Source organism: Gnatocerus cornutus, chromosome 5 (genome assembly GCF_029298725.1).
Source record: "Gnatocerus cornutus isolate USDA-ARS CGAHR chromosome 5, icGnaCorn1.1, whole genome shotgun sequence".
Classification (NCBI taxonomy): Eukaryota; Metazoa; Arthropoda; class Insecta; order Coleoptera; family Tenebrionidae; genus Gnatocerus; species Gnatocerus cornutus.
In genome coordinates this window covers 15684407-15711112 of record NC_142237.1, presented here as the reverse complement: position 1 = coordinate 15711112, position 26706 = coordinate 15684407, and the positions used below count along the sequence as shown (strand labels likewise).

The 26706-nt window shown below is 35.5% G+C and overlaps 1 protein-coding gene across 11 annotated transcripts in view; it reads right to left on the bottom strand.

The window, feature by feature from the left end:
• Positions 1-26706, bottom strand: part of by (focal adhesion protein tensin) — an 88692-nt gene that overhangs the window by 16223 nt on the left and 45763 nt on the right. For 5 of the 11 annotated variants that reach the window (XM_088037710.1, XM_088037711.1, XM_088037712.1 and 2 more), the window contains exons 4-6: positions 15791-16009; positions 2414-2458; positions 242-454 (exon numbers count right to left, since the gene is read on the bottom strand). In XM_088037710.1, the coding sequence (XP_087893836.1) occupies positions 242-454; positions 2414-2458; positions 15791-16009 (477 nt within the window). Of the gene's footprint in view, positions 1-241; positions 455-2413; positions 2459-5343; positions 5515-6917; positions 7070-15790; positions 16010-19589; positions 19725-25057; positions 25167-26706 lie in introns of those variants that run through there. The other 6 variants (XM_088037716.1, XM_088037713.1, XM_088037721.1 and 3 more) reach the window with 6 other exon arrangements.

The following is a 26706-nucleotide window of genomic DNA, read 5'->3' as shown; positions in this document are numbered from 1 at the left end:
ATACCACTTAGTAAGATGGACGATGAAGAATAAACCTGTTGTAGTGCACAAGAACAGGGGATCGCGAGAAATTTACGAGCATCACAACGAGGGCGTTGCATAATCATAATTACGACACGAAAGATGCGATCTTAAAGAACTGCTGGACCGCGACAGTGTCACGCTCCGGTGCAGAGGCAGAAATTCTTCAGAGCAAAACTCCGAATCTTGTCCTTTCAGCTTTATCTAGTTTCCTACTCACCATATAATTATCTCCATGTTTACTCGTCAACATATGAGCCGCCTGTCTTTGTCCCTGTCGGTACGAATGCGAATTTGTGGAAGACGGGAACCACACTGAGATAATCCTTTCCGTCACATAACTTAAATCCATGCCGCTACTGGAAGAGCTCCCTCTGGATGATCTCGGCTGACTTGTAAGAGCTTCACCATTGTAAGATGTTGAAGTCAGCATCTGCGGAAAGTGGATCGATTGAATTTTTTTCGTCGTGGTTTAAGTAATGAAGTGCCTTTTCGCACGTTTTTGTTTGAGGCTTTCAGCAGATGCAAATGCATTGATCGCTGCAGAGAGTTGATGTCATGGATAATCTCAGCGTTTGCTTGCGCTTTTTTTAAACACGTAATGGATTTGATAAAGATTGGAATAAACAATTATGAATAAAAATAAACAAGGACGTTTCAACAGAGCGATAAAAATATTTGGTTTGAATCGCGGAATGTTTGCGATTTATATAAAAAAAGATGACGCAGATTTAATGCTGATCTAGATAAATTGACAAAATAAGGATAAAAAATTAGAAACTGATTGCGCGGATTGATGTCCTGTTACATTTTACCATAAAAGGATATCCATTAAATGATTAAATAATGGAATCTGGAGCATTTACATATCAAAGAATTCCTGTTAAAATAGTCGTAAAACTAAAAACCGAAGAAAGTTTTTGATGTATTGCCTCAAAGTTGGAGATTTTTCAAACTGAAATAAATTACTGTCACAGTGAAATTTTCAACAAAATATAAAGTAATAGTTCCGCACTGAATTCATTTTGTAAAAAGTAGTTCAAGCATGAGTTTGCGGAAACTTTGTATGCAGGCCTTTCTAAGAGTTAAAATAGGTCACTCTGAATAATTCAGGTGCAGAAAAGTTAATACATCAAAGCGGCTTTATCTCCTTCTTGTATAAAAGTTTTTCTAGTTAAAAAATGAATGAAGGATTAATAAGGATGCCAAAACTTGAAAGCTTCAAGAGGTTTTGCAGTACCAACAGACTCTAATTCCAGCTCATGAATAATTTTGAAAAAATTCAGTAATTTTGTCTTTACAGACAGTTATTAATAATTTAGTAAACTAAAATTCCCATTTTTAAACACAATCGGCTCATTAACATTGCCTCTATTTTTACGGTGTGAAATGACTATATTTTTCAATTATTTTATTTATTACCACTTCAGTTAAACAAATAGTTTCCGATAAAGAAAACCACTCTCCTATTTAATTTACTATTTTAAACGCTCTTATCGATCCATCTATCATTTAGACATATTTTCACTTAAAATTAGTCCAAATTTAAATAAAATTGCACACCCAAACACCGGTAAAGGTCGCGACTTTTATTTCTATGCAGATTCCTTTGATATATTTAGCCATGTTGTCACTTGTTTTGAAATTTATACCCAATTTGGAACAAGACTGGAATTCACATTTAGCCCGACATGGATACTTTGAATAAATTAATAAATTGCCGAAAATAGTATTCTCGGAATCCTGCAGATAAATTTTAGTTAATTTAATTTTTATTACACAATTTGAATAACAATCGTTTGTATACATATTATTATGGTGGAAATTACGGGGAAAATTAATTTCACATGCAAAAGGCAGGAAGTGTAACAAATTATTACAGTCGGTCGCAAAATAGAAAAAGTTAATTGCTGATGCGCCTAATCCGAACGTTGCTAATAAGCCGGATAAAAAACGGAGATAATTAACGTTTTCCGAGATTTCAAAAAACAATAAATTTCAGTTTATCTCGTGACAGAAGAATCTATAATTAAACTGACTATAAATACAGAGGTGAGCAAGTCAGAGTAATTAAGTTTTTAATTATACTAATTACAATCGCAGGACACAATTCTCTTCTAAATTGTTGAAGGACGATTCGGCCACACCTGCTGGAGCTTTTAAGCAGAACTACAAAGAATCTGTTCCTATTAAGTACCCTGTTAATTAAATTGACTTTTTTCTGTCGCTTAGTTGAACCGCAACAAACCTTGAAATTGTAATCGCCACGAAAAAAAACTTTACTACTTTGAGCCATAAATCAAAATTGATGGTGGCGGCCAAGAATGGTTATGTAACCAAATGAAGAGCTCTAATTTATCCTTTAAAGGAGACTAATTTATTTGTGCCTTACCTTATTCATTTCGATTCCGTTTTTCGCCAGTTCATCGTGGGAGTGCTGCAACAAAAACCAAAGTTAATATCCAGCTGAAAATGGTAAAAATTCTACTTTAACGTGTACATAAGATAAGTTCGGCGCCGCGGATTTATTGATAGCGCGGTTTGCGTTTCCAGTGATAATTACCACGCTTCCAGCACTAAAGACAAGATTTAGAAGGGAAGTTCGTAAAGGTTGTTTTGTTACTTGGCTAGAAACTTGATAAATATTTGTCGTGATGATCATTTTGATGCCGACTGCGCTCTAAAAGCGGCATTTATTCATTTACATTAGCATATTTAAAGCAGTAGATTTACATACACAAATAATCTTAGATTGAAACTGAGAATGTTGCCGCCACGGATTTTTCTTTCATTAGTTGATTGATTGTCGGGAGGTTCAATGCTATTAAACGCAATCGAAAGAAGTCAAGTGCGAGCTTATTGCTGTTAACCATAATTTAACACTTCATCAGCTTGCAAGCTCTTTCCTTGTATAACTCTTTGATCTTCGGAAAATTAAAATAATTAATACACGCACTTGAGATAATCGCGTTGCAGAACGTGATTGCGAAAGCTAACGGTGAGTTAATGCAATCGAGCTTTTCTTGGAAGTCCTTAGAAAAAGTACGATTTTAGTGTAATTTTCCGAAAAACCTTCAAAATGCGCCGAGAATAAACACGTACAAGGTGAGTACTTGGGGTCGATAATTGCTGGAAAAACATTGCGTCAGACTGATCAAATTATAATTTTGGATGAACTTCAATGTTAATTCCAGACTGAAAGAATTTGAAGGACTCCTTTCTTAAAATAGCATCCAAAGCTGCTACAAATTATATTAAACAGTCCTCTAGAATTTTGATGGAATTTAATAACTTTCTAGATATGAAGCCAAATCATACGAGGGTCATCATTTCAAGTTTACACATAAAATAAGTAACACAGATCTGCAATCTGTACTCATTATTTCCAATGTTAATGACCAGGTTCATGTTTTATTAACCGCTACTCTCCACGACTATCATTACTTGAATTTAGCTTCATAATTGGTCCAAAAATAGGTCTTCATGTTTATTTTAATCAACACTCGTCTAAACTAGAGACTTCAGTCATGTTTTTTTTTTAATTCTGATGTTACAACTGATATCTCTAAGGAATGGTTCCCCCATTTGCAAAACAGCACTGATAACGTTCCGGAATTGTGAAAGACAACTTCAGGTAATTGCTTGCGATGTAGGAACGTGTTACCCTCAAGCTCCGTTCTATTTTAGTTTGTGGCAATAATGTCAACGTTAATCAAATAAAATGACTGTGAATAGACAAGCAGAAATAGAGGGTACCAAGTTATTAGTTGGGTTATGCGCTAGTTCCTGTAGGGAAAAATTCTGGAACAAAGGACCATTTGCGAGTTTATTACAAATAGAAGTTGTCAACGGAAATGGACACGACTAGCGACAACAAATTTAAAATATTATTTTTTCTTTGACGGGACGTGTTTGTCCCGATGTCTCAAATGTGTGCCAACCAAAAATCGACTTTTAAATTGTTGGCAGAAACTTCCGTAAACTTTGTAACTTTGTTTGGGCAAAGCTTTGAGTTATACTCGCACTTTCTATCCTTTTTTCGGTGGAAAGATCACACTTTATTCCAAGAACAATTGTTTGTTTTTACGCTTTTTTTAAAGAAAAGATGTTCTTCTTGGTCCAACTTTTGTAATTTGGCAGAGTTAATAACTGCTTCCAAAGCAGTAATGACTTCTTTCTTTTAGGGTTGAAACTACCAGTTTGGAAGAAAAGAAGATAACTATAAAATTTTTATCGCTTGCTCTAAAATGTATAATTTAGCCGAATTAGCTAACGTGTGCAAATTTCAATATATGGTTAAAACTCTCCTAAAATGTTTCTTTATTTGTCTAAGATTTTACCATTAGAGTTGAAAAGCAAGTCAAACGTTGACTCCTCCAAATTCCATAATTTGACCATTAACATAATTATTAGAGTTTATGGCAAAATAAAATATTGTTTTTAAGTTTTTTTAATTCTGTTTTATTGTTCTAAAACTTTGTGATTTGTCGTTTTGAACATAATAAGCCTTCCAAATTTAATTGCTGTAACCTTAAAACCATCAGAAAAATTCGGATTTTTTTTTTATTTTTGTTACAGTTACAAAGGAAAATTTCTGAGATTGGGTTCTTTTGTTTTAAACTTAGGCAAACTGGCACAGTTAATAAGCATGCCAGACAATCACGTCTTCAGATTTGATAGTTGAATTAATACATTTCTACATTTTTACATTTTTTATTCTTTGTAAAATTGTCCAGGTCTGTCGAGTGGTAATTTGGTAATCTTTTGTTTCTATCTTCAAAATTTTTTTTTCAAATTCTTATCTTCACCTCCAAAATGAGAATTCTAAGTTTGCTTCGCCAAAAAGAATATATTAAAAATTCTACACATTTGTCTTATTGCTAAAAGAATCAACTTGATTTGGGAATAGGTAAGACTTAAACACAAGTGCAAGAAAAACAATGGCAAAAACTCCATCTTTCTGTGGCGGAAATTTCGAGCATCAAAAACCCGGAATAAAAGTTCACGGAAAGAAATTGAAAATAGAAAAAAATAGATTTTCAAATTCGGGATATGTAGGATTCTTAGCAACAAGAGCGAGAAAAATGATAGCAAAAAATGTAGTTTTATTTTTTTTAATTCTTTTGTCCATAGTTCAGGTGGGAAACTTTTGTACCAACGTAAAAATTAAACTTTCAAAAATTTAGAGTCACAGATTTGAAATTTGTATTTGCCATTGAAAGCACCGAGATCAGGCCTCAGTGTTATTGGAAGTATTTTTTTCTGTGAAACAACAACACAATCAACGTCCGCATTGGCGGGAATCAATGCAATCCAACCAACCTGTTCGTTCTCAATATGAAAAGCCACGTGCCAAATTGTAAATGCGATACGGTAGAGTAATTTCGCAGTAACTTGTTCCAAGCCAGCATCCGAGTTTTTCCTGCACTGACAGCAGCAACTAACTGGCGTCTCTAACTTGGACTTCTTAACCGACATATTAAAAATCAACAAAAAAACCTAAATCGATTATATCACAAGATCATCACAGTCCATCACTTTAAGTCACTAAACATGTAATTATTGTTCACTAATTAAACTCCGGTTAAAACTCCGGTATTGCGGTGCGAGACACGCCCGCTGTCTGCATCCCAGAGTCACCCCCTCTCCTAGAATCTCCCCAATCTCGTGTTCCCGGATCTTCCGCAACCGTTCGGCTAGTTTCGCCCCCCAATTTTTTCAAGGGGTGACTCTTAGCGAGGGATGACGACTTGGTTTTGTCTTCACTTTGGTCAATTCGTCACTATGACGACGTGAAAACACAGCATCCCGCGCTTTCATGAAAAAGCTATGAATTTGTGATCAGAGGAAACTGCAAATGTATTCAAATTACTTTCGGGGTAGAAAGGTGGTTTTTATTTTAATTTCGTGACGGGTTTTGACACGTTGGGAATTCGAGGAAGTCTTAATTGTGGTTATTAGCAGAATATATTTATGAAAGCTGGTTATAATTATTACCTGCGTGAAGACTGCGAAGAATGTTGTTGATTATTCCACGAAAATGAGTTTTTAGACAATCGGGACGATTAGGAATCCTCCAAACCTGTTAACTTTGTCTTAATGTGCCGGGATATTTTCATCAAATTGATGGCAGTGGGAATATAAAGCCGCATTCATTTCTGAGTGGTGAAAATATAATTTTCGTGTCAATTAAAACCGGCGTTGAGTTATGATGTGGCAGATGAATTTTTGATGGTTTTATTAAATTTGTTATTAGTGTCAGAGACACACTTTATTGATCAAAAACAAATTGGAAACGAAGCTGTGAAAATTATCACCCGCTGCAGAGAAAATTTGGCCGCAATCCTAAACAGTGAAGATAGGATTGGAAAAACCGCTGCAACTTGACGCGGAGTCTCTTTCTCAATCATTTAAATGTGACCCATGTATCTTCTCACATTTCCCGGCAGGACAGAAAAAAATTCCTCGCCATCTAAATCACAGCAAATTTGAAACAATAAGCAAAAACGGCGTGTAAACCGCTGATTCGACGTCGGCAATCAAAGAAAAATCACTGTGGTGGTACCATCCCGCTGACAGTAAATAATCCGTTTTAAAAAGCTAACTCTGTAAATTTAAATAATTCACATTACTCATCGACGGTTGTCGTATTAAATCACAGCATGATTGCAATTATTTCACTGCCATTGTATTATAAGCGATAAAAATTACATTTGATTTTAATTGAATGGTGATTAAATAGGCGGGTACTGTTATCTAAAATTTAAGGGAGCGGTAATTGTGAATGAGCGCATTTACGACTATTCCAAAAATATTTTCATGTCTGGCACTAGGCCTCGTCTGTTGTAATTAACACTTCTGGGTGGAAATAACACTTAACCCCAATGTTTACTCACCCCCGTCCAATTCGTGTAGAACAAATCTCTTCTGTCAAAATATGCCGTCATGTTGAGAAACTAGACACTATTTTACACGATAAAATAATGGTAGTTGGGTTAAACGCGGATTAGGGTTGGTTTTTTGCGATCTCGAGCGATGTTAATACCGCGAGCTTAATGCCAACACTAACACTAATTGGTAGCGAATTTTTCGAGCTCTTGACGTCGCGGACATGTGAGCAGTGCTCCTCAACATGCTGCGAGTAACACGATATCCTTCGATTTGCGAGCAATATCCTCGACGATAATTTATGAACCCACACATGCATGAGAATATTTTTATATTGCCCTACCGCATCCATTACTGCCACGCCATAAACCCCCAAGGCTCAGCTCAATGCACCGCAAGAACATCATTGCGAATTTCTAAACAAAAATCATTATAAATAGATTAATGGAGCGTTCACACTCTGCCAAATTACGTCGATGCATTTTTCGAAACACTGGTGTGATTTATTGGAGGTTTGACCACTGCTCAGTGTTGTTTAGAATGGTAAATACGAGTTTACGTCATCGCTGTTTTTGGGATTTTGCAATCGCCGCTTTGCATGCATAAGTAATCGCGAAGTTTATGGGCATTTTTATGATTTATTCCAAGTATAGGTGCGAGCCATGGAAAATTGTGTAATTGTGATTTGACATGGGACTGTCATATGAAACAAATTGGTTCCGCTGTTTCTGCATTGTCCGGAGTAATCCGGTTTTAGAGTCCGGAACTTTATAGGCGGAGGTTGGCATTCTTGCGAATTAGCACATAAAAGAATGTCTCAACTTTAATTAGCGTGCTTTGCCTTGATCCGGATTTTGTCACGAAAACCATAAAGGCGATGCATGAAAAAAATTGAAACATAACACTAAGGGCTATTTTTCGTGTAGAATTTTTTTATAAGCGCTAAATTTAAATTGCGGCTTTGTGATTAGTCCTTCAGAAGAGCGAGTTACACAATGCTGATTTTTTAAACTCCTGCAATTCCTGCGGCATCACATTCAAATCCTGCTGATATCTAAAATTGCTCCTTGTAAATCGATAAATGTCAACAAATTTTGAAAAAAAATTCTACTGAAAACGTGGAAAAGTCTCCTGACTTCGAATAGGAATGAATTTTGTTTTTGCATCTTTACTTGAATTACCAATGAAAGTATCAACAATTTTACAAAAAAAATATCTGGGGCAAAAATAATATCTAGATTGATACTAAAACTAAATTTCTACAAAATTTTCGAAAAATAACAAAGCATGCATTTTTTCTAAAAATTGCTACATAGTCTTTGTCAGGTAACGTCTAAATGACGAGAGATAATAACATGTTTAACACTGCGTTAAAAAGCAAATATTTCAAGCTTTATTTTGACGTATAACATTAAAAAATTGAAGTACCAATTTAAAAGTTCGATACAAAAAAGTATCAAAAAGTTTCTAAACCTCTTAGATTTTCGAAATTTTTATTAATTTTTCTTAAATATCTTAGCAAAACCTAACTCTCCCAGCAAGCTCTATAGTTCGTTGAGAAGCGACTTTATTTACGACTTTATTTACCTTTGTAATAATGTAATATAAAGTTTCATGCAAGTTGTTACGCAAAACTGAAAAAAGCAGTGTACTCAAAAAAAAATCTGCTTAAAGCTTCCAGTTCATCGTGAAAATAAAAAAATCTAAAATTTAGATGTTCTGGGACTGTCAGAGCTTTTAAGAATTGTTTAAATTAAACGTACAAAATATTTTAGTTAATTGTGACATAACAATTTAGTTTAGAAATCAGAGCACATTCTGTGATATTTAAAAATTGTACGTCTGTTGATTTTACTCTATTTTAAAATGATAAATGGCTACAATTTCATTTACTCAACCAGTAAAAATATCCCAAACTTCAAGACTTTGGTATGTTTAAACACCTAAAAATACCATACGATCATGGGCTATTAAAATTGCAAGATGAAAGAGTATCCTATTACAAAAACTCTTCCTCCTGTTTACATCGAATTTATTTGCCAGAAGCTCCAATCTAATTTACAGGCAATTTCTCCTTATAAATTTCAATTACTCACAGCTTTGCTCCAACAAACCGCAGAATTACATACTTCCATCCAACAACTACCTGGCACTCGTAAATTAAACCAGTCCAATCGCAAGGAAGAAATCAAGGAGTGGAAGCTAAAGAATGTGAACCCTTTTAGCCTTTTAAACACTTAGAAACTTCCTTCGCGTTTTAAGTGTTTACACTCTCCTTCTGGAATGCAGTTCACTGTTTAAAATCACAACCCCCCTCCATATATTTATAGACTTGCTTTAAAAAAGCTCACAGCGGGACAAATTCACGAAAATCAATCAGCGGGGGCGGCAATTCTGTTGACTTTAGAGCGCTAATTCGCAGAGTTTCTACATCATCTGGCGGCGTTGAAAATGGGGCGATTATGTACGATTCAAAGCCAGTGCTTAGATTTGAAGATAGCGGCATTTACAGCCATTAAACTGCGATAATTTCGCTTCGGAGGGTGCCAGATCCCACAAATCGACTACTTCCGACATTTAAATATCAAGCTAGTAAAAATCAGTTTTATTGAATCGTAAACGTTTCGTTCTTCAGCACCATCACGAAGTCAAATTCGCTACACTTGTCACCTATTTAAAATACGTAAATCGTTTAATTGTAATTCTAGTCTTGGAACACGTGCTAGGACTCTTCAATTGCCCCTAATTGAACGTCTCGCGAATTATAAATTGCTTTGCGTGGTGTGGCAAAAAAGTTGAAGATATTCCGCTTGATTAAATAAAATGAGTATACAAGAGATGTCACTTTACATTAACACAGTCCTTTGCTTTTTAGGACCTTTCACAACGCATCGTTAAAGATGATATAGCAGGATTCGTTTATTTGGAATATTTAAGAGTTGTTAACCTCTCAAGTGGGGTCTTTCCTGAAATTGTAGGTGTCGTACCTTCAAGGTTGGTTTCGACACTAAAAAATTGATTCCTCGGCCTCATTCAACACACGTCGGCAGAGTTTATCCACGTTAAATATTGAATCTGAAGAAATGATTTCACATGATCTCAGCCCCAGATATTGATCAAATTTCGTGTAGCCACAGCGACTTTCATAAGCATTATGTAAATATGGAAACAAATTGGCGGTATTCCCAAGTGACATTGAATTTATGACCGATGAATAATTCGATGTTGCAACTATTTCTACTGAAATGCCAGTTTAAATAAGAGATTAAACACACCTGTAGAGAAACCATCATCAATTCAATTACTCTTTTTAATTTAATGCATGGCTAAATTATATGGATTTTGTGCCGTTCCTTTGGGGAACAATACCGAGCAGTTATAGCCTCAGGGACTGATATTTAAGACAATTATGTGGTATCCTTGAAAGTTTCCGGGGACGGGTTATTTACAGGAATTTTCTGAAGATCGATGGAATGTAAACTCGAGAAGTCTGCCCTCAAATTATGCAAAATACTAGACTTGACCTATGACTCTGAGATTCGTATGTTCGGTGAAAAGGGAGGTTAGATGTCAAAGGGGGAATATTGTTTGAATATTTGTATTTCCAAAGAATCAGACTGCCGAGAAAATACCAAAGAGATGATAAAAATTTACAGCTACTGGAATTTGGAGAATTTTTGGTGTCTCGCCAAAGAAAGTGGCGAGCGAAATTTATGGGCTTTTCTTTTTAAAAAACGTATTTTTGTACAATCGATAGATTTAATTGTTATCGTCGCATTCCTAGGCAAACGATACAACCAAAATTGCACTCAAGAATGTGGAATTACGATTAATTGATAAAAGACACAATTGAATTTTTTTAAATCTCTTATAAATCATCGCACTCCAATTTTTTTACATGCCTCTAAAAATAATAACACAATCGATTTGTAAGGATTTAAATTTTAATCTTGCCATTGTTTAATCAGTAAGTCATCGAAGCCCATTCAAAGCAAGCAACCACCCATTAAAAATTACCAAAAAATTGTTCGTTGCCTACAAGCAGATGTTCATTCAAATTCGAAAACAAAAACACGATCCAACAATAGCTGGCTTAATTTAATCGGGGGACTCAAATTAATAAAATTCATGAGTGTCAGGAGCGAATAAAGCAAGTGTCATTTAGCACGTACAGCTCTAATAGAATCGAAGTAAATTGTGGTATTGATATAATTTAGTCCTGATGTCATATCTTATCTTATTGCGTGAAATCCATCAACACGAATGACCTTCCCTTCATTACATGTTGCAAAGTCCCATAATTCCTCTTCAGGGACTTTTTCTGTCGGTAATTGATAATTACCACACCGGAGGGCTCAATTTAGATGAAGTGAGCCCCACAAACGTCGCTGTTTACACGTTAACTTAACTACCTAAATTATCCTAATAAACTAAAAGTTTACCAGAAAATGTACACAATATCCATCAAAGTCTTGCGCCGGAAGGAGCCGGAAACACAGCACTCAATTCTCACGCCAACATTCCCGTAAACAAAAGTGAACCGGAAATGACGCCCGTTTCACACTCTATCGACGCCGCCACTGAGCGTCCCGACGCTCTTGGACGCGGGATGTGGCGGAAACCGCGCCGAAGTCTCGCAGATGCCGTCGAGTCACTGACTCCAGTTGCTGTTCTTAGCCTTTGCAACGCTGGAACGGCAACGATCAAACGCTTGGTGCCAAGACAACGCTAATTGCAGGACCGGTTCAGGGGGAGAGTTCGGAGAAGGTTCTGGGTGTGCCTAAATTTCACACCGTTTCAAGCTGATAGCTAACAAGAACTGACCATCGGATGAGAAGGTATTTGCGCAGGTCGGATGCAACTGGTGGCGGCAATGGGGACGGCGTGCGAAAAGATACAGTCACAAATTTGCGGCGGCAGAAATGATTAATAGTGAATTAGAGTAATGTAAACTTAATCCGATTTAGGAGGCGTTCTGGATTTCTTGGATTACGCTCTAATCATTATTATCACATCACTGACATGAGACACGGATTACGTTCTTCTTCGAGCTGCTGGAGGCTGGCGTGCCCTAATTAAGACGTTTTGAGGGGCGGCGCACGAATTTAAGAAAGAGCTATTTTTACAGCAATTTATTGATTTTCTTTACAAAAATTCAAGCTAAATTGTGGAGAAGAGGAAAAACGCTTTTAGGTAACAGGCAGGCCTGCCACTTTCAATACCAGAAAAATAAAAAAGTCCATAATACGATACTGCACTCAAGAAGAACGTTAAATTCCGTGGCTCCGGCCCTGCCCTCTCCCAGTTTCATACTCGCTCCATTATACCCGTATCTCATTTCTGCTACAATTCGTTTATACACACAGTTATAAGCGACATGATGGATATTCATCCACCGCTGCCGCCCCCAGGCCCTGTCCCAGCTTTCGGTGCCGTTGACATTGCAAGGTGTGCGACGAAAGAGGAAGAAAACACGTGCTAACGGCCACGAGAAAGGGAAGCAATGCGGCACACGTATGTAAAGCTCCTACACATGTTCTTTTTGATGAACACGAGAACACCCATGCAGATGCCCGATACGAGCTGAGAACGAGGTGGCGCCCCAACCCCTTTAAGAAACCAGATGCAGCGACAAGGAAGTCGAGAGCTAAACACTCTTCGACGAAATTAACTCAGTCCCGATTTCTGATCAATCAAGTTGAATTTATTACGCTTGAACTGTTGGCGTTCATTAAAAATTAGGTACTAATGGATTTTTTGTTTGTTATAATTATCAATTTATATTCCAAACACGTTGATACGGGAGAGGCGTAATTGCCAGAGTGCTTTTTTAATATGAGCTATTAAGTTTTCATCTTCTGAAATTTATTTGTTATTAATTAATTGGTGCCAGTGTTTTTTCAGACGGTGTTTAATGGCGGAGCTTTGAAGAGTACGCTGACATCCGTTTTAAGGCTGTACTTAAATGGAAACTTCAATTAAAAACATAAAGGAGACTTGTGACACTTTTATGGTTTCTAATTCTGTTATTGGCGCCCCATTATTCGCCCCGAGTGTTTTTTCTTTGTCTCGTTCGTTCCATTTATTTTGGGTAATTTAATAAAAGATTGGACCCTTGTAATTCGGTTTTGCGGGAGCTCTGTTTTTTTATCACAGACAGATGAGCCTATCAGCTACAATGAAAACTCGTCTCAAGGTTGTCTCCACTTTATCAAATCCGTTTTACTTCGAGACTTAAAGGCAACTATCAATTTGATAAGTGACACAGAAGCTCTGTTTTTCGTTGCGATCCTTGACCCAGCTCGCAAAACCTAAAGCTCTCCTAAAAAGCACCCATAAACCCCAGATTTGTCATCTTTTTACTCCGCAACATTCCCACAAAATGGAGTGAGTTTTTCTGTTCTCTTTATTGCTCAGTAACAGCAGGAGGATCCGCCTATTTTTCCTCTCAAGAGCAAGGAGAAGCCCGTAAAAACCACTGAGACAATGTAACAAAATCCAATCATAAATGCCAGACCACGTAACCAAATAAAATTCTCATTGAAAGTCACATTTCCGTCAAAACAGGTGTAACAACGACACCGACCTTGAAAATAATATTTTCTGTTATGAAAATTACTCATGTAATACGCACGATCACAAACACCTGTATATTTATAAAGGCAATTTGTAAGCTCATCGATAAAGGTGTGTAATCACGAAAACAAGATGTTTTGTAACGGAAGTATTCAGTCAATATCCGGTCTGGACCGCGCCCCCCACGTTGTAGGTCAGTTATATCAAGTTCAAATTGGGTTACGAGGCACTTTGCTAATAAAGGTCAAACTCTTTATGCATGTTTGCACGATATGAAGATTTGGAGGAAGACGAATAGTCACGAAGATTTAAATAAACGACTTTCACGAATGTGAAAGGAATTTGTAATGTCCTTTATGCCAACTCGCTCTCGTTTCCCCTACGATGTCAATAATTATATATTTTCAGAACTGCACGTAATGTTACTTCGCAGTAAGTAAATATCAGTGTCAAGATAATGCACGGTATTTTATGCTCATTAAGGCTAATTTAAATCGTTCTAGTTTTTCCATGCTCAAGTAAAACCAGAAGTCACGAAATGTAATTTTACCACCATAATATCCATCATTCATTACCACACTCGAATGCAATCGTCAAGTTCACATGAACATCTTTCTCACGATTTTTTCAAGATGTGGAAATCCGCGGTTTTCGGTTAACATATTGTCTTACAACTCTTTGAAATAAACACTGTTCAATCCGTAATCTGCTCGTTATTTTTATGTTTTAAATTTCCTAACTTTCAAAATTACACAAAGAAAGATAATAAATTGTTGGTTAACTGCCGCGGCGGCTATTTTTGTTATAGTTTATGATGTTATGAAAGCGGAGGTATAAATATACAATATCTTGAAATCTAAATTAAAATACAAAGGTGAGAATTAAAAAATATCCGCGATGAGACAGGTTACATCAACGTGGTTCCAGAAATAATAAACAAGCTGCCAGAAGTTTTAATTGCATTGTTGGGAGGTTTCACTTTCGCATCGGGTTTAATGCGAATACTAAAAGGTTTAAAATAGAATGATTCGCATGTTTTTCGTTTTCATTAAATCCCGAATGGATCATTCTGATTTTTCGGACATTTTTAGATTCATCGGAATCTGAATCATTGCCATTTATCGATTTTTTTTTCAATTCTTTCTTTGGTTGTTTTAATCACAAGCTTGTCTTTCATTTTTTTATTTCTATTGTTAATCCTCCTTGAATTGTACATATTTTTTGTAAAATTGTATTTTATTTTGTTCGTTTTTTTTTCGCTAGAAGCTTTGAATTGTACAATTTTTCTAGAAACATTGGAACCATTATTTTAGCTTTGTCATTTTTTTTTTCTGTAACGATTATAGTAAATTTATGCTCCAGAGAAATGTTGAAATTAAATGAAATATAAATGCCCAAAATTACATTCGTTGCAGTTTTGTGTAAAATCAATATAAATTAAAATGGTCGACCACATTAACATTTCTCCTTAGAAGTCATTCCAGTTGAAACGAGCCAGTTTTTTTTTTCATTCAGTTTCAACGAAACTTTGGTGACTTCGAAGACGTAATGCTTTAACATCTCTTGTAAATATTTTTGGCGATAATGCTTTAGTATGTGATATACTGTTGTAATGTTTCGCTTAATTTTAATTTGATTTAGAATCGAAGGAGCGGCTCAAAAAGAAAACAAAATTTTCATTTGTATCGGCGCTATTGTCCGATGCTTTGGATGGCTCAATAAAGTTATTATAAAAGAAAACTTGTTTGTGCTCTCTTGCTAGAAAACAGTAATAAAATTTGAACAAACTCGTATTAGGGAGAGGATTCCGTAATCGAATTTTAAATAAGTTCCTTTCAAAGTTGCTTGTTCTTTCCAGAGTACATCGTCCTTAATTTAACTACCCTTTCATCAAATCAATCCCTCATGTACCAACAAAACCGATTAAACGATCTCAAAGTAACAAGTTCCAAACGTGATTTATTACCCATTTTTGAAATCTACTACAACGTAAGTAGAATCTAAGAAGGAAATCATCAATCTTATTTTACAAGAACATTTTAGTACAACATCCTTTATCTTATTTCCTCGCTACTCTTACGAAGATGCTAGTCCGTTAATCATTGTTTTGACAGTTCACTACACATAAACTGTATGTAAAATCACTAAAAACTCCCAAACCAAACCCATTACTGTGCCTTCATACATGGTGTATCAACTTCTAATCTAAACGTGCAGTTATAATGGCTAAGTTAAGGTGATGGGTCATTCCGAATGCTAATAGTTAGTCATCACCGTTGTTAGTGACAGTCACACGCTTTCTTACCAAAACAACTTCAACTTGGCTTTTCACCGGTTCGTATTGAACTTCAACCGTTTTCTCGTTTTCGGGTGGAACAACGTTGCCGTTAACTCCGTTAACTTTAACAATGTTTTTAGTATCGTCATCGTCTTTTGGGGGAGGTTTTAGGGGTATTATCGTCGGTTTTTTCTTGCTTTGCCGATGTATCTGCCAACTCGTGTCCGTGTACCTCTGAACAGCCTCCTGAAACATGTCGGTCATTGTTTTCTGAACGTCAAAAATTTGCATGCTACTGATAACTAAATCTCGAGGTGATTTAAGGTGCTAAATGGAGATTAGGCAAGTTGGATAATGGAAGTGAAGAGTAAATTGCGGCGTTCTTTTTAAACAGCCGCGGATGTTTGTACAACTAACTACACAATTTTTAGTCAGAGGAAGGATGAAAACCGCATGAGCAACGCTCGTCCTTTGTCTACAGAACATGACTGCCCAAGGAAATAAGAATCTTTTGACAAATCCGTGCAGGTGGCCCTCGCCGGAAAACTTCAAATTTCGCCCATAATTGCTCGTCAAACGATTCATTTAGTTTACAAAGAAAGCTTTCACAAATTCGGAACAGTTTCCGGTCAATTACATTAAGTACATTGCCGCAGAGCATCTTCAACTTCTTGAAAAGGTTTCGCTGATGGCGTGTCTATAAAGATTTCAGCTCGACTGATTTTATTAAGTCATAAACACTTCTGTTCCTACTTCTCGACGTGAAGCTCGTGCTAATTCCGACATGTGTTTTAAATTGTCCAATCACTGTTGAAATTTATTCCGTATAAAACGTGAACAAGATGAACATGTGGCGTCTTAACAGTTGGATCACGTTTTCGGAGAATATACGCTTAATTCTTGAGACGCATGTTCTACATGAATCTACCGACAAAGAGGATATTTGTTTTTCTCGATTTTACTAAAACCTGTATACTAGTCATGTACTTGCTTCAAGGCGAATTTCTGCATCAAAGTCTGCACACTAAAAGTTGCGAGTCAACAATTTTTCTTTTCAAAATCAATTTCTGATTGATATCCATCGCTGCATCAAACTAATATCCTCTCATTTCAACTTCAACCTACGAAACGAAGTGTGAATTATATTGATGAAAGCGGATTGTTTTTACGATGCTTGACCTACTATACCCACACAAAAGCTAATCCTCATATTTCATAAAAATCTCATCCACCAACATTGACGTCACATTGGTGCAATTACACTCAAGGCAACCTCTAATGATATTAATAAATAATTAAAGAGTCAATTATGTAATTGCGTTTATTCGTCCCATGAATATTTTAGCGAATTGTCGCCACTGATGAACGTCAACGAGTTGTTGTAATTTTTTCGTTTTATTGCTACCATATAATTTTATTGAGGGTTACACTATCGTGTGTGGAAAGTCGATAAAAATAATCTGTACAAATGTTTTGAGCAAAATTGAAAATCCGTTGAAAAGATAATCAATCAATGTCGGAACTAGATTAGGGAACACCTTGCAAAGATCTGTTTATACAAAACACTCCTAAATTTTGGCGCGTGCGGAATGTGTAGTTTTAGAGTGATGATAGTGTCAAAGGGCCGTTTTATCGATATATATTGGTTTGATTAGAACGAAAATAAATATACACAGCAGAGATAAAATAGTGTATTGAGGAAATTTGCGAATAAAATGGGTACTTAAATTTTGCAATGTCAGATCTATTTATAATGTCTAAAAATGATAGATTTTATAGCAAAAATTATCGGAAAATTTAAATATTGACGAGACTTTAGTGGGTGCAAAAAATTATTTCTGAATAAAACAATTAATCCAAAAAATATTTTTCAAAAAATTTGTAAATTATAGAAAAAAAATGAAAATCTCAAACAACCTAAAAAAGATCGCAAATGACTGACGACGCTTTTAAAGAAATAAAAAACTGATAAAGAAACTGAAAGAATTAAACAAGTCCAAAACTATAATTTACTGAATTTAATGTCTAATAAACATTAACTGAATTTAATGTCTAATAAACATACAAAGTTAGATTAAACATTGTTTCATATAAGCCTGGAAGTACAAAAAGGTCTAAACAATACGAAATATTTTAACTGCAGCTGAAAAGATTAATTTTAAAAACTCTAAAAAAAGTTCGCTCATTTTAAAAGTCTACGTTCAAAAATGATAAAATCAAAAGCCCAAAACATCGAGGAATAAAACAAATAGTTGCAAAAAATGTCATCCCTGAAAAAGTCCAACACAGATAAGTACAAAAATTTTCGAAAAAAGAAAAAAAGAAGTCAATAATCAAAAAAATTTTAGTAAAGATTGTAATCGATGAAGCTTAAGAATACAATAAGATAAAAAAAATGTAAAAAAATAAAAATTTGCAACATTTGCCTTCAAGATTTAATAAGCTGACCTGTAAAATCTGAAACATTTCCAAAGTCTTTTAGAGTATCCAAAGAAAATGATAATTCTAGTTACTTGAAGCATTCAAAGGAATTAAGATAATTGTTACAAATTTAAAAAGAATTTTGAGTGCCCAAAAAAGTCCGAAACACTGAAAACTACATCTAATCTTTTAGAAATTTTGATAATCCAACAAAAATAGAAGAACAATTTAATAAAAAAAGCTCAACCGAAAATCCTTTAACTTGATAAGGAAAATCAAATTTTAAACCTAAATTTGGCCGTGAAATTGAAATTCTTAAAAATAGAAACTTTATAACTTATTCGCCCAAAATGAAAAATCGCACGCCACCGATGACACGATAAGTTCAAGTTATTCAAAGAATGAGTAGCAGATCTCAACCGTTGTCACGCACATAGAAAAATGAGACCAACTTTCCTTTACTGACAACGGTTTTTTCTATTTTTATTTATTATATGAATATTTATGTCAACATTTCTACGTCATAATCATAATCATAATCTTCACTTTTCCTCGTCATATTTGGTTAAATCGGTTTATTTATTTTTCTTTTAATCTCATTAAAGTGCCAAAAAAATTGGGTAAATCCTATTTCACAACCGATTATAAATGTAAATGAGTCATATGAATATGTAAAATTAATAAAGATTACAAAATTGGGAGTGATGCAGCGCCTTAAGCTCTTAATCCCAGAAGAAACAATTAGTATAATTAAAACAAGATGATGAATAGGAAGTCCACACGTTGCAGGATTTATGATAATCGCCTAATTACATAGAATACGATCATTAAAAATGATTAAATCACAATCAGTGACCGGAAGCATTTTCGGGAGCAACAATGAAACATCAAATGCAAGGGTTCAATGCTACTTCCTCCATTTTGAAATTGAATAAATCATAAAAGGATAGTAAATGTGTAAGTCGTGTTTCTACTTTATGACCACTAAAATAACACCCTGTGTTATTAGTTTTCACTTAAGAACACAGACCTGTGTATGTTGTAGCGGCCATGTGCGAAGAGTTTTTATTAATAAAATGTACACGAAGAAACGCACTCGGACGGAGGAACCATCTGCTACTGGATGATTATTTTTAAAGAATGACAATTTATTTACAGTGGAAGTCGGCGATGAGGCCTTGAAAATGTTATAATTTATATCAACAGTTGATAATTAAAAGTCAAGAACAGTGAAGCGGGAAGATGAGGAAGATTTCGAAGAATGATTGTGCGTAGAAAATCGAAAAGTGTGACATTGGCCACTTAATTCATCAACTGCAGATGACCTAATTCGGCCTAAATTGCCATTAAAGCTAGTAATGGACTTGACCTTAAGGTCACCTCTGTTTTAGTCCCAAAACTGTACCTTTTTGATCCTCGCTTTTTCCTCTTTCGTGACAACATCCGCACGTTCAGCGCCCGGCATCTTTTCACCTATTTCATCTTAACCTCTCTCATGTAAATTCACTCGAATCACCATCACGATTTTGCACAATAAACTCACATGTCTAACCTTCCAACAAATATTTGCCTTTACCGTTTTTATCACCCACAGATAATTTTCCCGCCACGACGAATTTATTTGAACTTTTAATATTGAATGTTTGTGTTGTGATGTAAGTTTTCGCGGCCGCTGAAGAAAGTCGGATGGCGCAATTTCGGCACTGGATCCTGCGAGGATCACCGGCGTGACGTGCTGTGGCGACTGACTTAATCCTGCTAAATAAGCAGTACAAATCGTGGTGGAGGCGGTTGATCCGATCGCTTATTTATTACAATTGCACGTTCGTTGGGTTAAGGCACACTGGAACTACTAAGCGACCTCATATTAACCAAACTACTGAGCCTGCAGTTTTGCATGGGATCACAGTACACTTTTCACTACGCCACGAGCTGTGTTTATGTTTATGTTGGTACAGCGAGTAAAAGTCGGAAATCCGAACGGTTCTTCGATGGGGACTACCGATAATTATGTAGTCTCCACTTGCTATTTGGAGTGATAACAAAGCGGTTTAGTACGATTTTTACATGTTTTACCAGAAACGCGCGGAATATTTATCAAAGGCCATTGTTTGGGCGTCACGGAAAACAAGTATCAAGTATCACTTTGGCAATTCCTAGTTTCGTACTTCAAAGCTTGTTATCCGGCATAAAATGGGATATTTATGCGGTTTAGCACACCACAATTTGCGAGATCTAATTTCAAATGTGGTTTCCATCGATTTATAAACCAGTGGATCAAAATTTTATGCTTGGATGTTGGGATGTGAGTGCATTTCGTGAAGAACGAGTCAGGTTTCGAAGAATCATGAATAAATGGAAATGATTACATCGATTTTTAAACTTGGCAGTTCGGACCATCTGTTGCATTAATATTAAAAATTGTTCGTGATTATGAATGTGGAGAATTTCACGCCTCAATTTTAGTGCATCTGGCGGGGAAATATTTCATGACATCGTGGCTTTAAATTGGTTTTTCTTCAAATTATTGATACATTCCAGGTGAACTGCAAGACGCACGATCGAATAAATAGGAGGATGGTCATTGGCCTATACTGTTTTTAGAGCGTACACAATTATTCGCGCAACAAAAATCGCGGAGCGGAAGAAGAGAATTGTTAGAAAACGAGGTGCTTAGATCGGACGAAATGCCTCAGAATTTATGAGCCAAGTCTTCGGAAAATACTCGTAATTTGAATGAAATTGTAAGCTGAGAATCTAGAATATCAAACTTTTAAACACAGAAATTAAGAATTTGGATCTTTAAAAACGTCTAAAACCTCCTGAGGACCGTGAAATCTAGAATTTGAAGGAGCATCCTTAAAAGTAAAAAATTTAGAATAAATTGCTCTTAGATTTTGATGTGTACAATGTGTACAAATTAAAGTAAACTGACAGAAATTTGACAAAGAATGATCGACGACTGGAGGAACCTCAACATTGAGAAAAAGGAAAAAACAGAATATTATCTAAATAATTTATTCACGATTCGTTCCCAGGCCGTAAAATCTGAAAAATTATATTACAAGCACATTCCTCTTATCATGGCATTGTAAACCAACTCAGAGCTCATTATTTGCGTTTCAGAATAAGATTTTATTGTTCCATAAAGTGTAATGCCAAAATTATTATCGCTGACTCACTTCATTTCAGTTTCAGTCTGCCAATATAGTTAGTCCAGCAAAAACTACTGACCCTGTCAAATTATGTAATAAGACACATTACGTTAATGTCATAAATCACAATTTTTTCTAGACCTCTCCAATGAGTTAATTCGTATTGCTTCAGCAGTGACAAACCGGTATTTTGTCACCTTTGAAAGTTAAAAATACCACTTGTAATTGAATTACAAAACCATTTATTGGCGATGAATTTCCGTTTATAAGCAGCTAATCGTTTAAAAATAGCTCGGATTTGTGCGCACCTTTCAAACAATACTGCACACACATGTATGTCCAATCCGTTTTATTGTTGTAAATTCCCGATTTACACCAAGAGCAGTAAAGCTCGCATTACAGTTGCATTTCCAGAAGCAGCCACAATACAAGTCTGTGTAAAAATGAAGAATTACCAGATGAGTACGGGTTTATTTTCGTTGGTGTTATGTCGAGCACGTGCGGAACTCAATGTTCGTAATGTATCCTGTATTTACTCTTCTGCAGTAGTTTTTTATCTCCATCAACGTCTCTATTTGGATTATCCTGCGTGGACTTAAAGTTATCAGTTTGTATTCTAAGAATTAATGTCACATATCTTGTCACAATAAAACACTCCTCACTTTCTTCTTTTTAGATCAAATTCCATCCGCATCCAACACGCATTGCTCAACTTTTATTGTGTTCACTTCGGAAATAGCTTCATGAGATGACCATTTTAATTAATATCTAATCATAGATCAGCGGACCGTTAATCGCATTTAAATATCAGAACGTCGCCCACCAAACGAATTCTTGCGTTTATAGCCGCATTTCATACCGAGTTCACCTACGCGTCTCATAAAAAAGAAATCTTTGTAGTTCCTGCTCAACCGAAGAAAAACGGAGAACGCACCGCCATTTTTTAATGCACGGGGTGCGAGTTTATACGAATAACCGGATGTTGCCCCCGTGGTATAAACTTCCGTCTTTTCTGTACTCTGGGGGATGAAAGTCTGCGCCCATAATTTTCCAGAAAGCGAGGAGCTCTTCCACTAAATTGAAGGATCTAAAAAATTCAAACAAACTGAACAAACTTTTGCTTTTGTATGAGTTAATCACGGGGGAAGTTGATCTTTTTTTGATAAGTTTGATTGCTTTTAGGTTAGAGAAAATATTTGGTTTATTAAGCGGTAAACAGATGAGTGACAGCTTCTATGTCATGAAATTGAGGCAGAAATCGCGTGGAAGCTATGAAATCCGAAATAATTTTAAAATTGTTGTTATTGTGAGATATCTATTATGTTTTCTTATCTAACAATGCGTAATAATAATTTCCGTGATAATAGTTATCCAAGTGATATGACGCATTTTAATGCCTTTGAATAAGTTAAAAGATCGTTTTGTTGCATAAGCAGATTAGTAAAGGCGGTTAAGCGTTCAAATTTGATTTCTCGTTTTCTAATTTGTTTGCTTCTACGGTTTCCAGCTCATTTATTTAGTGTAACTATTTTGTTTCGACATTTGTGAAGTATGGAAGTTCAAGCAGTAGCTTTAGTTAGCTTCAGATTTTTAAGCTTTTATCTAAGTAATTTCGTATTTTTTCATTTTTCCAAATTTTCGATAATCTCTCATTTTTGTTAAATAATTTGTTAGTTTTGTTGGTTCCTTTATTTCCTGTCCATTGTTTTTTGTTTCTTTAGATGCGAAATTCTTTAGCTTCTTAAGATCCTTTTTATTTTATTATATTCTTCAAATTCTCCATGAAACTGAAAATTTTCAAAACTGAGTACGTCAAAATTTTTAAACTGTTTATCTCAGATTTTAGAGCTTTAGGAAATTATTCTAAAAATAATTACATTTACCAGTTCCTCAGGATTTGCACTTAGCTTTTATTTTTCTTATTAGTTTTTTTGAGTTTTAGAGGCTTTGGATTCTTTGTATCTTTTAGATCGGTTTAATTATTCTATTATTGCACTTTTAATTTGTCTCCTTATTAGACTTTTTTTATTGTTCAACCCTAAATTGCAATAGAATACAGAAAAGTATTACATATTTAAATGTAATAACATTACAGACTTGGGACTCCCATTTTTATTAACCTTAAACATTTCAATCGTCATTATTACAGATAAAACTGCAATAAAACAATTCTTTATAACCACTAAAATGTATTTAAACACACGCGGCAATAATAAATTGCCAATATTAACTATTACTTCATGATGTAACTCGTGTTATTTAAGTTGATTTATTTTCTTGAAGAGTAATGACTTTGATCATTGACCACAATAAAACGTGTAAACTTGAAGAATATTACTGGAGTTATCAAACAGATGTCTTTTATTCCATTACACAAGGAAAATATTAAAATTTTATCAGTTTCTTGGTAATTTAATTTCGCAAACGAAGATAATACCTCTGTGGGTTTTTAGTTTTACCTTCGTTTTGTCATGAAAAAGTGGAAAATTGCAGGCTTGTTGACAATATTGCACACCTATGCAATTATGCAGACCTTGAGTTCCACGTGGTATGGTAAATCCACCTCTCTGTCAACGAAAATGTAGATCAATATCGCATTTTATCACAATGCGATCTACGATCAGTTTAATTTATTGCTTGATTTATCATACTAGTTTCCCTCTTGTAGTTGATTGTAGGTACATGATTGATGACACTGCCGTTGGAGTGTTAACGAATGGCGTGTAAAAGAATCCGATAAACTGTCACATTTCAATGCCTTATAAAGAAAAAAACAGGAAAACTCGCTTGTCAATATTGAAATAAATAATGTAAAATGCGATTGCGAAAAACTACCGCAGCTGTTCCTATCGCTAAGGGCAAAATCGCGCTTATTTGTACAAGGAGGAGATAGTGCGCTTTTCCGTTTAAAGTTCAATGTCAACACTGTCTGGTGTCAATGCTTCAACTGTTGCTGTTTTGACAGCTGTTTCAATTTTTGCCAGTTGGTTGGGATTTTTAATTGGTTTTTGAAAAGCACGTAGCTCCCGAACCCGAACGTGATATGATCTCGTTTATCTCAGTTGCGATCTAACCGCAGTGAAAAATCTTGGTCATAACAGTCAACAAGAGCGATTTCGCGAATTACTCCCAAGGTTAACAAACTCAACTGTTAACCTTTACCCCACATATTTCAGGAACAACCAAGCTTCACTTTCACGCTTCCTGCAAACTTCTAAGAAAGCTAGACAGACATTGCTGATGTCGTGCTACCGACCAAGCGCTCTGTTACGTAATGTACAAGACTGAAAGTAAATTCGCGAGTCAGTTCTAACGACTATTATCGTGCACACAATCATAACCGTGAACCAAAGAGGAATACATTCTTTGGCGCAACTGGACGATCTCCAGATTAACCAAAATTAATAGCCAGGTTAACCTTGGGAGTGCTGCGTGACCACCGAGCATTTCTGCTCTTTTCTTTGTAACACTAGGATTTGCGGAATTCTCGACCGGCATTTCTCAACGATTTGTTTTATAGTCGTGGCTGAAGAAATAATGAATCGCATCATTAGACAATTTGGCCCATGGTCCGGGTCCTTTTGATTACATCCTCAATTAAAATACGAACTCAATTGTCCGAAACCCGTTCCATAGACCAGTTTTGTCTAAATAAAGACGTGACGCCTCTTTCGCACTCTTAAATTAGTCTCCGAGTTGAATAAATTAAAAATCTTACGCTTGCACTCTCATCCATTGTCACAGCACAAGGTAACTAACACAACCATCGAAGCACTATCATTCTCCGTTTTATTACTATGGATTTGTCACGTTTCAATTTGCAGCAGGATTGCGTTGCCGTCAAACACAAGTTCTTCATCCACCAATAAACCACAAAGCCACTAACAGGTTCACGATACGACTAGTGAAACCAACGAAAGCTGTGTGCCAACTCTGGGTGGTACAATATCGCAGGTCGGAGGAGAGGCTGTTATCATGTTCCATATTGCTTATCGTTAATCTCCATCTTTATTATGATTCGAGTATGTGTATAGCGGCTTTGTCCGCTTGAAATTATGGGACCATGAGGTAGACGAAACACCAACGTAAATACTAAGGCATGTCAGAACACTTCACCACGGGACACAAAGATTCTCTTCTTCTTAAATGTTTAGGGAGGCTCGAAAAAACACCAACAATTATGGCTTCAATATTAAAAAATTTATACAGTTTGTACTTCGTTCTTTTAAAATTTATGAATCATAATATGTATTACACCTTAATCTTGTTTCATTGTTCAGAAGCAGATTTTTATTTTGGAGGTCATTAGAAAAGTTCGAAAGTGAAGTGGATGGAATTTCCGTCTAAAAGTCTAGTTAATTTCGACATTGTAAATTGAAAAATTGGCATTTCGGGAGTTTTTGCCGTTTAGAGACAACACATAATTTCAACCGCCTCTAATTCAGTTATATGTTGACGCACGGGAAAAATTAGCAGAGTTTTGGATTCTACATGAAATTCTGCGTAAAATGAGTACCTACAACTGAAAGTTCGCTCCTCAAATAAGCTAGATGTCAAGCAAAATAAATCTTTAGAGAGTTTTTTTAGGGCAAATTTCAAGAAGCTTTTTCGGGGTGAAAACGACATGTAATACCATGAAATACCTGTTATATGTCAATTAAAAGAACAGCTAGAGGTCAATTATCCAGCCAAATCACAGATCTTTTAACGAGGAGCGGTAAAAAAAAAACAAAAATTCGATTTTTACCATTGGTTTCAGTTGTATGTTTCTTTTGAGAAAAGGTGGAGTCTTAGTAGAAGGGCGAGAAACACCAAGGCATTCTCTAAAAAAACTCCCTCCTACAAATTGCCCCTTAAAGCGGCGCCGCACTCAAGAATAAATAAAAACATTAATTTCCAGCAAAGCATCAAACATTTAATAAATAAGCTTCTCAAATCTAATTCATCTTAAATGGTTTCCAAGTGTTCTCAGATCTAAGGAACTACTCCATACAATTTTAATCATTGGAATAAATTAAGAAGAGCAAAGTCAAAAGCTTTAATTTAATAGCAACTTAATTAAGTAAATAAGACAGCGAGCTGGCACTGTGAAAATACTTTTAATCAAGGACTTTTTTCCTGCAGCAATTACCGGAGTAGGAAGTGGTCGTTTAAATTTAGAGCGAGTGGGAAATTAAAGGAAGAGGTTGAATTATGATAGATAATGCAAATCGATGGACTCGAACAAAACCTGGCCATTGGTCAATTATAAAGGTTCAAACCGAACATGCGACCATGAATCTAGGGACTTTAAACCGCCGATTTGTCTCGGATAATTCAAATGTCACAACTGTAATAATCCTAATCTCGGAACGAATATATCATGGA